The sequence below is a fragment of the Zingiber officinale genome, unplaced genomic scaffold (genome assembly GCF_018446385.1).
Source record: "Zingiber officinale cultivar Zhangliang unplaced genomic scaffold, Zo_v1.1 ctg99, whole genome shotgun sequence".
NCBI lineage: Eukaryota > Viridiplantae > Streptophyta > Magnoliopsida > Zingiberales > Zingiberaceae > Zingiber > Zingiber officinale.
In genome coordinates, this window is record NW_024589991.1 from 259,673 (window position 1) to 272,214 (window position 12,542).

The following is a 12,542-nucleotide window of genomic DNA, read 5'->3' on the forward strand; positions in this document are numbered from 1 at the left end:
CCTAGATCCCAACAATGCCATAGGAATCCATACTTGAATACCTGACTATCTATAGTACTTCTTCGCCATGTGTGGCTAATCATCGGAGGATCAAATAGCTCTTCAAGACTAGGATCAGGCGCCATTGCGACTTGACAATACCATCGAAGCTAAATTAACCACTCTTTCATCCATTCGTGGTAAAGAGTTAACTCCAACAGATCTTACTCGCTGGCATACCATAAGTGCTGCTTAGGTGGCAAGACTAATTGCTTAGGCTTTGACTTACACCGCACCTTCTCGATTATGATCCCCTTCAAATAAGGATTAAGAGGGTTTCCCCCACCCAACCACAGATCTAAAGGTAACCGATAATAAGAAAGGCACTTATCCGCTACAACACGTAACCGTTTCCATCGTCTCGAAAGATTTCTGGAGAGTATACGACCACGGACTCGGTAACCCGCACCAGCCAACCTAATCAGACATGACCTTGTTAAGCCATACTTTTCAGCCAACTGGCAGAGCCCAATAAGTGATGAAGATGCAAGCATAGCTTTCGCAGATACTGGAGTCAAATTAATAGAAATTCGATCTACCCAGAACTGCTTAGCAAACTCTACTGCCCCACTTTTAGAGTCAATTGACTTAGACTCAGATATTGAGACATCAAGAATTTCAAGCAGAGCTTTATACTTCTCAGCCACAGCCCTGTCGGCGATTACAATATCATCGCCGAGAAGGGCGTACTTTCGAAAAGGTGCCTTTCCCCTTGGGTAAGCTAATAACGCAGCCAACCACACCATGTAATGGTGTGAGAGACTGAAGAGGGCCCAAGAGCCGTAGTATCCAAGGGGCTGGCCGGCAGAGAATGCTAAGTACCTCGCTTTATTTAATAAAGGGCGATGAGTACGAAATACGTTCCACCATAGAGTCCCATTAACAACGCATAGTGCCGTGGCTCGTCCGAATAAGCGCGTGAATAACGCCGTTAGGACTGCAACCGGCCACCTATCTGTTGCAGCTGAGAGGTCGAGGGATAAAACATCCAATGGCTTAAAGCTGCTAAGACGGTGGAGTGGACCTTCTTGATTGAAGGTTCCATCAGTGGGAATACGAGATAAGACCCGCATTGCCCAACTATGCACAGGATATAAGAGCCGTTGACGCACTTGCCCACGGCGAATATACGACGCTTACCAGCTCCCGATAGGGTGCAAGTCAGACGACCGGGGTAAGGGTTTAGGAGACCTAAATTCTTTAGGACCCCATCTAAGATAGGTTCTACCTCAAGACGGTCAGAATCTAAACCCTCCCAAACAACACGAGTATTATAACTATAGTCTAAGGGATATAACACCCTATGTGACCACAACATACCCGGATGCCAAGCTGGACCTCTATGATTTTAAATCCTCGCACTTAGTGCGAACGCTGCCAACTCATACTTCAATGAAGAAAATATGTTTGGTTCAGGTTTCGGTATTTTCCAATACCTACGGTCATCATTCGGTACAGACTGTAATGTCGGTTTCCAAGATAGTCCCTTAAACATAGGGATCTCAGAAATCCGGGGCAAGTATATACGCTGAAGGTGTGAGAATTTCTCTTTTATAAGTCCCAACAGGTACTCTACTTGAGGTACATTCTGCTGCGGCCTTTCTATGGAATCAAACGTTGCCTTGCTAACCCGCTTGGCAAGAGCAAAAATTCGACATATACTAAACCATGACAGATATATCTTGACCAACCTATTACCTCTATCACCTCGCTTCATAATAATGAAACGATGATGTTTCGGAATAATTGTTGGAATCCCTGCCCGGCTAAGACTCACGTTGACAGCAGACTTGCCTCGGGATAGGCTACTTCTGATCTAGAGTCAGGTACATATTTATTCTTAGTAGTTGTTGGTGCCATTCCGAGAGATGAAGTTTCAGTGAATTAACTGAGCTCCAGGGCATTTAAAGAGACCGAGTCAGATAGGGCAGTTGTAGTGCTTTCAAGAAGTTAATGAGTTTCTTTGAGGAGTTCATTAACAGAAGGCAGGGACTCATGACTAATAGTTGCTTGAGCCCGTGAAAGTTATCCAACTCCTAATGTACGCTATAGGTACGACTTTAAGGAGTGGTGACTGGAAAGACATTTCTTACAGGATACGCGAGAGCGGGCAGAGGAGATCAAAAGAACCGAACAACACAACCGGACGGCACAATCAACATTTGAAAGAGCTGGTGCCGGGGGTTCAGCTGCCCGTGCCCTTTGCAGCCCTTGCGCTTCCGAGCCCACGGAGCGGTGAAGTTGAGGAGCGAAGACAAATGACTCTCGAGTAAGGACTGACGCGATAGGCTCGACCTTAACTTACCTTGTTTTAAGTACTATAAATTAAGTTGTAGTTAAGGGAGAGGGAGAGGAAGAGTACGGGAAAGCTTTAGTTAGCTCAGCTGCAGTTAATTCCATCAAGTACGCCACCCGCTCCCGAATGACCGAACCGGACAACCGAGAAGGCAAGGGATCTCGCTTCCGAGCCGGGCACTGAACCGAACCGGGAACAGAACCGAACCGGGAACAGAAAGAGACCGGGCAAGGGAAGGGACCGGGCACTTCAAATGTCCTCTGCATGGTATATTCTCGTTGAACATCTGTCGGACTGGTTATTGGCTGGTATGGCTGCCCCAGGGATATGGAAGACCCTTCATGCCACAAGTCGGGACACATTCAGGCAACTAAGAAATACAACCAGTCCACTCGTGAGTCTTAGCACCTCTGAGACAAACGGATTGACGGAGGCCCCGTCTACACGTCGCTCCCCGTCGTTCTCACTCGTACCTTGGGAAAACCGAGGGTCAGAGCAAGAGACAGAGTGCCACGAGGCCCCCTCACAAGGGATAAGGCTCGGGGACTAGGGACGACTGAAAGAATAACTCTTTGTACGCATAAGCTCGAGGAAGGACTGGAGTGCTCTTGAGGCGGGAGAGGGTATGGAGTTAGATTAGAATGAATGGGACCCCTAAAATTACAATTTGCGTTAAGAGTGGATTCTGTCTTTCCTAACCCTTAATTAGGGTCCTATCTTCTATCCAAAGAGTGGCTCTACCGGGATTTTAGTAATTAATAAGACCAGGTGCCCTACCCTACTCCTACATGAAAGGAGGCGAAAGGTTCGGATTTGCTTATACGGATTCGGGCTCGGGACTTAAAAGATTTATGTGCCCTTGCTTTATGAGTTGAATCCGGTTCTGTCCCGTACGAGTAAGTAGGTTCCACGTATGGAATTCCCTTGGCAATGTGAGTGGAATCCGGTGAAGGCTCCTATCCTATAGTTCATTAGTTGTAGCTCCTGGACTTCCGAGTACTTTAAGTGAGAGGGCACCAGCAACTATTATATATCTTTCTCTCATCCCGTACTCAGACAAGTGGAATTGGAGGAAGGGAAACCTCTTACTGGAAATCACGTATAATAGCCGCTCCTACGAGGCTGCAACTCATTATAAATGGTTTCTTGTGCCGAGAAAGTGACACCGGCGAACTCTTGGACTTAGCTTCTCTCGCACCTATCATGATTGGGAAAGTGTTCAGTCTGTCCTCCCAGTAGGAGTATGAGGGGTTAATGGTACGCCTCCTACATTACAAGAATGAACTTAAACTGGAGCAGCATTAGGAGCATCTTCCTATAACTCTTTTCCCGCGGGTCGAGCATAATAAGTTACAAAAGACTCAATGTTCCTCTCCTCGGGTCAAGCCCAAGCCATGCCATACCTTTCTGAAGAACGAATTTCATTAACTTCAGGCTTCAACCTATTACTCATACCATTCCGTCAAACTCATTTCTAATTGAATTAAGAGCAGCTGTTTGGTTGAGTGCCGATAAAGCGTACTTCTTTCCATTTATAATAAGAATAAGTCAACGGGTACCAGCGTATATTTTAATGACTCCCGAGCCCGACCCCGAGTCTCTTCCTTAAGCAGCTCTAGTTGAATAAGCAGGTTTACCCGGTGTGAATGGGTAGTACGGGATTTGAGTTGAGGCACGAACGCTAACAAAGAAAATAACCATGAACGAGAGAAGCTACTCCGAGTCCCTCTAACCATTGTAGACTTCTCACTCGAACTCCACTTCCCTAACCAAACGAAACCTCTGAAGAAGAGGTCTTTCGTACTTATAATAGGAGTGAAGAAGAGTTCATTCCTATTATAAATGCCATGAAAGTCTTCGACTGAAGCTGAAGCGGAGCAATTGTAGACAAAGCTGATGGGAAATGCCATGAACGACCTGTTGCTGAGAGTGAATAGCTATCGGCGCAATGCCATATCATATACTATAATCAGTTATATGCTTAACTCAAATCTGATCAGAATATGAGAGATGCTTAACACTAAATACATAAACATCAGATAGATGCTTAACCAAAGTCAGAGCATAATCAGATAGATGCTTAACCAAAGTCAGAGCAACACAAGCATAACAAGGGATGCCCATATACTGAAAGAGGGGAAGGGGCCACAAAGAGACAACGAGCCAAAGAAGTACGTACTAATAAAATTCCGAAATAAATCTTCAAATTAAACAACTCAATTTCAATTTCAAATAACTGAATCAAAAGAGAGATATGTAAGATAACATTCCAAATACTTAACATAAGCCAAGTGTTAAGTCAATTATAAAGAAGTACGTAAGCCAGAGTGTGATCCGGATAAGAGTTTGATCCTGCCTTGAATTTGATAAGCCAATCCGGTTCAAAAGGAGAAGAACCTGAACCCCAGATCAATAGGTGCCAAAGAGCCTCTAAGTCTCATGAACAACTACTTGATTTCAACTACTTTCTTTCCTCTCTCTTATGGTCGAAGCAAGAGGTCTAACATATGAAAAAGTACGAAAGATCTTTCCCTACGGCCCTAGTAATGAGTGAACTTTTGACTTTCATTCCATTGGATCGAGAAAGCACCTAAAAAGAGCTCCGCCACCATCAGCTTTGTCGTAAGAAGAATTTGATCTCGAAGTAGAGTTCTTAGCTGTCCTAAATTCGATTACTTGAACTCAGTATGAAAATTATGAGCCTGTGGAAGTTCGAGTCTGGCGAGTAGATCTACATTCACTGCTGAAGAAGAAAGGATAGGGCTGGTAACGAACAATGCAATCTACCAGAGAGCAAGGTGGAGAACTCATACGATAGAGCCAGTAAAAGAACTAATAGGACCATTGAACGAGTGACAGAAGGAACGAAGGAAGAAATCTGAAGCATCGAAAATTCAGTATAAAACAAATTCAGTATAAACTTATAGATCTTCACTAAGGCGAGTAGATCTACATTCACTGCCTCGAGCTCATCTGCCTCAGACGCATTATTACCTCTGGGGACGACGGAGGGGCTTACTAGAAAATCAAATATGCTCTATGGTAAGATCTTTCGTGTAGTAGTGAAAGAATATGAACGAGGAGAGACGTAAGGGAGGGGAGACGTAAGGGCTCGAAATACGACGCAGAGGAAAGAATATATCACACACATGTGATGATAGAAAGAATTAGGATGAGAAAGTCAAAGTACCTTACAAAAGAAATTCAAAACTTAGATATCAATAGTGCACGTGCGGAACGGCATGGAAAAGAGGAAAGAGAAACCTGTAGACCTCACACCGTAGACGTTGCTATGATCCTTCCTTATCACTAGCCCTTGAGCGCTTATGACCCTCATGAAAATGGTAAACAGCATAAATCAAAAAAGAAAGGAATCAGAATCACCAAAAGCGATCACGAACAATTGCATCTATATCCATTGGAATTCTTAGAATTGATTAGAAGGTGAGTACTGGAACTATCGACTTGACAACTGGAATTCAAATATGGAACTGCTAACGTTAGATGACCCAGATAGCTACCCGTACATTTAGATAGCTACCCGTACATTTAGATATATGGAACGAATCAACTTAGAAAACGGATATAGGATTTGATTTGAAAAGACCAGTCGAAGATCTGATATAGAGTGTATATCGTTCGGGATAAAAGAGAACTATGAGCTTGAGATTGATATGACCATCGGTGAGTTAAAAACTATTATTAAGTCAAATACGAATATCTAACGCAAATTCACTACTTCACTAGAAAGAGTGCACGTGCGGAACGGCCCGGCTTATCCATATATTATTATGAACTCAGACTCAGAAGTACGCTCACTATAAAGAGATGCAAAATGACAAATGGAGGAACCGTCCACGTAGCTATGATATGATATAACAATATACCTTGAGCTAGATAGCTCGTATAAGTAAATTCAAAGTAGAGGGAGGTAAGGGCACGAGTGTGCACTAAGGGCACGAGTGTGCACGAGTCTTAGGTAGAGGGAAGAATCTCTAACAGACATGTGATGATCTAATACAATTTGATATGTTTACGTATAAGTACCCTAAATGGACTATAAATAGTGAACGTGCGGAACGGCTAGTGAACGTGCGGAACGGCCGGGCATCTCCTTCTATCGTACGGTACTCATAGTATAAAGTACGCATAACAAATCACATTCCACAACATTCCCCCCGTCGAGGTTGGTATGCTCTTAACTATATCCGTCGATCCCACCTCGCACCTTATCCCCTTTGAGCGCATCTATCTCACCCGTCGTCTATATTCATTGAATGATGGAGTATGCTCCCTTACATATATGAATGATGGAGTATGCTCCTGTTCCGAGTGCAACGACGGGGCTAAGTTACGACGGGAGAGTCAATAGTTCTATAGAATATTCTAGTAACGCTTGAGCGCTTGAGCGCTTCTTCCCCTTTCTATCTTTCACGCTTTTGCTTTTCCCGGTAGAGCCCGAGTCCGTATAAGCTCCCTTTTCAGTAGCTGCTCTTGGAATGAATTTCTCAGTAGCAATTCACTCTATCCCCTCACCCAACCCGAACTCAGAAAGAATTTGATAGCCCCGAACCGGCGGTTTTCTTCATGGTTTTTAGTACGCGAAAGGAACTTCTTATATAACATACTACCGAGGAACGAAAGAAAGAATAGTTGATACGCTTGACTGAACTGTTGAGGAAGAGTAGCACTCGGGAGAGGCACTTTTCTTCATTATGAGTAGCTCGACCTGCGGGTATCATAAGATAGACTCGACTGACAAGGAGTGGTTCAAAGAGGGAAGGAAGAGCAAGTCATACATTTTGGTTTAAGGAAGTACTCTGCATTCGGCTCATCCCATGCTAATGATTCTGACCTTGGAAATGAGGAAGCCCCTATCATCCTGCGTACCAAGATCCTATACACGGAACGAGAGTGAAAAGGTCTCTTTCTTTGCAGCCGAATTCCACTTTGATCGATATTGTATGCGCTCGGCGGGACAGCCCCCCGTCGTGACCTCGGGCCTCACATCATTTCGTTACTCTGTCCCTTTATCCACTGTAGGAGAGCTTTCTTTCCTTCCTTGGCTTGAATCTCCTAGGCTGCTTTTCTTTCTTAATGAATCTCCTAGGTAGTTCTCAGTAGTTCCCCTCGAGGGTACGGATAGGAAGAAGACTTCAAGTAAAGGTACGAGCGACAGCGACGTCTCCTTAACTCTTTCTTAAGGAGCTGCTGCCGGGAAAACTCAGAAGTATGGCCGGCTCGGGCATTTGAAGAAGGCCCAGGACAGCCTTCGTAAGGTCTAGTTCCAGAGCAAGGTCAAAGGTCGACGTTTCGGCTCAAGGAAAAGGGAGGGCAGTCCCCTCAACAAAGGGATGTGCGTCGGCAAGCAAAACATATGCAACTGTGTGCACTAGGGGGCAAGATCAACTCTAAAGCCAAGATGTCCTATACTGGAGGGTCTTCCGAACCTTTTTCTTTTGCTCTACTGTATGTATGTCAATGTAATGTCTTTGCAATACCTTTTCGAATCGAGCTGTCCCCAGGTCAGCTCTCTCTCCTCTTTCCTTTGTCTACTGCCCGTGCTTGACCTTCTTCCCGCACTCGTTAACACCGGAAGACCCGTTCTGAGCCTGAAAGCTTTGTCACTCAAAGTAACCTACTCGTTCCAAAGGTATAAGACTTTAATGTCAGAAAAGAGGTAAGCTAAGAATGAGAGAGAAATAGGAGAGCTCACCGATCAAAGAGAGTAAGGAAGGCAAGATAGCGCTAGATAGAAAGCCAACAACAAAAGAGGAAGAGAAGAGGCGCCGCGAATACCATTATATAAGGATAAGGTGGGGGCGGCTTACCAAGTTTTAGGGAAGGGATATGTGAGGGGATCCAAATATGAGGCTGAAAAGAAAGAAGAAGTTTCCAACCGAATATGAATAACTAGAAAGAGGCCCTGTGCTAAAGAAAAGGGCTAGAGAGACCAATAGCACAATAGCGTGCTCCGAAACAAGTGAGTCTAGCGCGAAGAGCCGTGCTCTAAAAAGAGAATAGCGCGCCAGGCACAAAGCTTTAGTTAGCCATAGCAAGATCAAACGAGACTAAGAAGCTACAGGTTCACTCACCTCCTGAGATCCCTAGAAAGAGAGTCTTCTTTTTTCACTTCTACTTCTGGAATTGACCTAACCTGTTGTCTTGCTAGTGGACTCTTGAACTGAGTGATGAAAGAAAGTTGACGATTGTGTCGGTGGTATGTGAGTAGAGCAGCTAGCCTTGAGCAGGGTGAATCGAGTTCTAACAATCATCGATCGCGCAAGCCGAGCTGGGAATGAAAATCTCGGTTTTGGTAAGGAAGCAGATGAGGGGATCTTGTTTTCTAAGGTTGGTCCTCGAAAGAGGAAAGATCATTCTCAAGCCGATGCAGCTATTTCCGAAAAAAGTCAATACGGACGTGCTCGAAGAGAAGGTACGAGCATCGCGACGTGTAGACGGGGCGACGTTGAGACGGGCTCAATTGTAGAAGCGTGAAATGCACCTGATCAAGTACAAACTCAATTCGACTTACACGCAGATAATCTTGCATTCACCTTCTCTAATGTAATGTTTCCTGGAATTAGCTTTTATCAATGCGACCATGCATTTGTGCCAAGGTCCGGCCTTCTTAACCAGACCGAAGCCACACACATCTCGTCTTTCCCTTGCTTGACGCTTTGGAAGATTTGGGGAGACATAAAGAAAAGATTGTGAGGGACCCCTCAAAGCTACTGAATAGTTGGAGGGCTCGACCAGCCGTCAATATTTGTAGATCTTTCGTAGTTTTGAATAGCCATTCACGCAATTACTGTAATCTGCTGTGGGTATGTAATAGCTCGAGCGAATATTATGCGAGAGGGGCGAAGAGCTGAACGAAGGGAAGGGGCGACTACAAGGAGCCAGCGACCGATAGGTCGATAGTAGGAGACAGATATGCTCGACTGATAAGGAGAGGGCCGACTACAAGGGGAATAGAGGCAGCGACCGTAAGGGAATCAACCGATTGAGCTCGCCCGAAGGGCGAGGGGGATTGTAGACTTAGATATGCTCGACCATAAGGGAGAGGGTATCGACAGATAGAGCTCGAGCGTATGCGAGAGGGGCGACACAAGGAGCCAGCGACCGATAGGTCGATTGTAGACGTAAGGATAGAACTCGACTGATAAGGAGAGGGGCGACTAAAAGAGTAGTTAATAGCAGTATTGAGCCAGCGACCGATAGGTCGATAGTAGGAGACAGATATGCTCGACTAATATTGATAAGGAGAGGGGCGAAGAGCTGAACGAAAGGGAAGGGGCGAACTCCTCAACAAAAGAGGTGGCATCTACTTCTACTTAGAAAGGATACTCACTCAGGCCTTTAAAGGAGGGGCAAATACTGAAACGAGTTTGAGCGGATCATCCAGGTCTTCCTTCTTGGCCTTGGAAGTTCCAGGGTCTATCTTTCTAGTAAGGCTGGACGTAATATCCACTTCCCCTTGTGGAGTGAAGTGGGATGTTCAAGGTAAAAAGAAAAGTGAACCGTAGGATCTCGTCTTACTTACCACACACCTCTAGTCCCTCAAAGCTCAAAAATCCTCCTGCCCCGGCTACTAGACCAGCTCTGTCTCCATTAGTTCTAGTTTCAGTGCCAGCAACGTAGCCATCTCATTCAAAAATCCAGCTACGTTTAAGTCACCATCTACATCAGTGCCAGAGAGAGCTCTGGCTTCTTACAAAGAAAGCTACTGATACCGCACAAGGAAAAAATTCCGTCACATCCGCTGGGTTTAGCAATCTCTGTTATTGGACAAAAATATGGCTATGTCCCTTCCTCTGGATATGAAAACTAGTAGTCTTGCTGTGTAGATCGGTTCCACTTACGTCTGGGGAGAGATCTGAGCCTTCTGCCGTCTTCCTTCTAGCAGTATTCCTTTAAGCCTTATCCATCCCAGGAGATGCAGATGATGGAAATGGAGCTAGAGAAGATATAGGAGAGCGCGATGGAATAGCTTTCTATGGGGAAGGTGATGTCTTATAAGGACTAGCCCTCTAGCCTTCTTGCCTTCTAGGAGATGAGAAAGCAGTCTTAGTCCCATCATCACCCAACGTTCTACTTTCTGCTCTGTCAGCAGCATCGGATACAGCAACTGGAAGCGAACCTCTCAGTAAGCCTTGAAGAGCGAATTGTCTTAGGACGACTTGCTTCCTTCTTCCTTATTCCTTCTAGTAAGGTTCTGTCTTTCCTTCTTTCTTTAGGGACCTCAAGTGCTACCTATTTCTCGGTTATCTTTTGATTCATTCCTTCCTTCAGGCCTGGTTTTGAAGAAATCGAATAAGGGATAAGACTGTGACTTAGCTAGAAGGCCAATAGCCGTACCAGAAAGCTGTCCCCGGAACAACCAGACCCACCACCATTCACTGCATGGGTTCCAAACTTCTTTTTTGATTCAGGGAGCGGTCCACACCTTGGAATTTGAGACTGGATATCTTAGTAAATTGAAGAAGTGCTGGGCTCAGACTCAGCTGTGATCAATCTTCCTTGAAGTTCGATTAATTTTCACTAGATAGAGGGGAAAACTGAGTTCAACCTCAATACCGAAAGTAATGGTATAGGAAGAATCCGAGGATGAGAATGAGGAAGTAGAGAGCAACCAATCTTCTTGTAGTGGAGTTGAGACCTCTTCTTTATTTCCTTCGGAACCTCGATTTCTCTTTCAGCCAAAGGTCTTAGAATAGGAGAAGAAAGGCAGAGGTGCCTTCCTGTCAAAGCATAGTTCTTATCCTTCTGGTAGCCAATCAGAATGAACCCAGAGCTATCAGTGACATCAGCCTTGGAAAATGGATAAATGAGCCTTGCTTTACTGACCTCGCACCGAGTGAGTTTGGCCTTTGTCGACATCGTCCTGGTCCACCCCGGTCAATCGAACAAAATCTAAGAGCTCTCTCTTCCTTGATAGAGCCGTCGGATTCGACTACCTCTTACCGGTTTACTGATCACATGCTGGTTATCAGAGTAGAAGCTGTATCACTAATAGCGGATGTTTGAACATCTTTAGGAGTTGAGTAAGAGCCCATCATCTCCTTCTTCAATGAGAGAGGACTCCACCCTACACGGTATGGTTTGTTACGGCACGGCTCGGAATAGCAAGGTATGAAGTAGTTGATGTGAGATCAAAAGTGATTGATTGGTAAAGTCTTCATAGTATGGGTATGGAGGAAGCAGCCGAAGCGGATGCCTAAAAAGAAAAAGTCAATCCTTCTGGTGTGGCTTAACATTAGGAAGTTCTTCTAGAATGTGCTTTTAGAGAGGCTATCGTTGATCTTGCTCTTAGCCGCTATTCGGCTTAAGTAAGGGAAGGTTGAATCAGAGTCAGTCCATTCATTCATTCCAGTCCGTCCTTCCAAGCAAAGAAGCTTTGGAATAGCACGTTTGTGATCTAGTTCCTACCTTCTAGCACTCCAAGTGTAGTTGCCAGTGTAGCAGTAGTTCCTTTCTTTTCAAGCCTTGCCAGCTGCTACTTTTCTTTCTAAGAAAGTGCTTTACAGGATCGAGCGTAATAAGTGTAACGTGTTTACCAGCAGGACTCACTCTTATTTCAAGTCAAGGCTGTCTACCAGTCTGACTTAGTTGTATTCATTCTGTCCTAATCAAAAGGATCAACTTCTCTGGGGTGTGACAACTCCTTCTCATGAAGAAACTGTCTGCTTAAGACAGTCGAGCGTGATAGGCTTGCAAAGCATAGGCTACGCAGCCTTGTTCACCGGAAAAGCATAAGATCCTTGATTGAAAGGGAGTTTTGTTTACCAGACAGCTTACTGTTCCGGGAAAGCGAGAGATCTCATTGTCCGAGAAATGCTCTTTCCTCTAGCGGGATCAGACTTTCCACAAGATAGCATCCCGTAATAAGAGAAGGTCCCCCGAAGGAAAGTCAAGAGAGAAAGTTGGTACCGGCATGGTTAGAGGATTCGAACTGGCAGGATTGGTTTAGTGTTAGCAATTAGCATAAAGCGGTTATGCGACAGCTTTTTATTGATAAAACTTCTATTCTAAATCACCGAATCTTGCATCCAACCTCGGTCTTTTTTGCACAACACAAGGGATGCGGTTAGTTGAACCGATTTCAAAGGCTTGATAAAGCTTTCGCATGACGTACGCGTAGGAAGGTTAGCAAGGGAAGGAGAAGACGAGGGATGTTTAGTGCTATGGTCTGGTGGATAACTTG

The 12,542-nt window shown here is 44.9% G+C and overlaps 1 protein-coding gene across 1 annotated transcript; it reads right to left on the minus strand.

The window, feature by feature from the left end:
• Positions 1-203: 203 nt before the first annotated feature.
• LOC122037866 (uncharacterized mitochondrial protein AtMg01110-like) lies at positions 204-1,112 on the minus strand. Its single transcript, XM_042597321.1, has one exon. It carries the CDS (start codon positions 1,110-1,112, stop codon positions 204-206), a length of 909 nt encoding a protein of 302 aa, XP_042453255.1.
• Positions 1,113-12,542: the final 11,430 nt, after the last annotated feature.

What these genes read in the sequence shown, in the direction of transcription:
- LOC122037866 (XM_042597321.1), bottom strand. Translation starts at nt 1,112, where the DNA reads ATGCGGGTCTTATCTCGTATTCCCACTGATGGAACCTTCAATCAAGAA.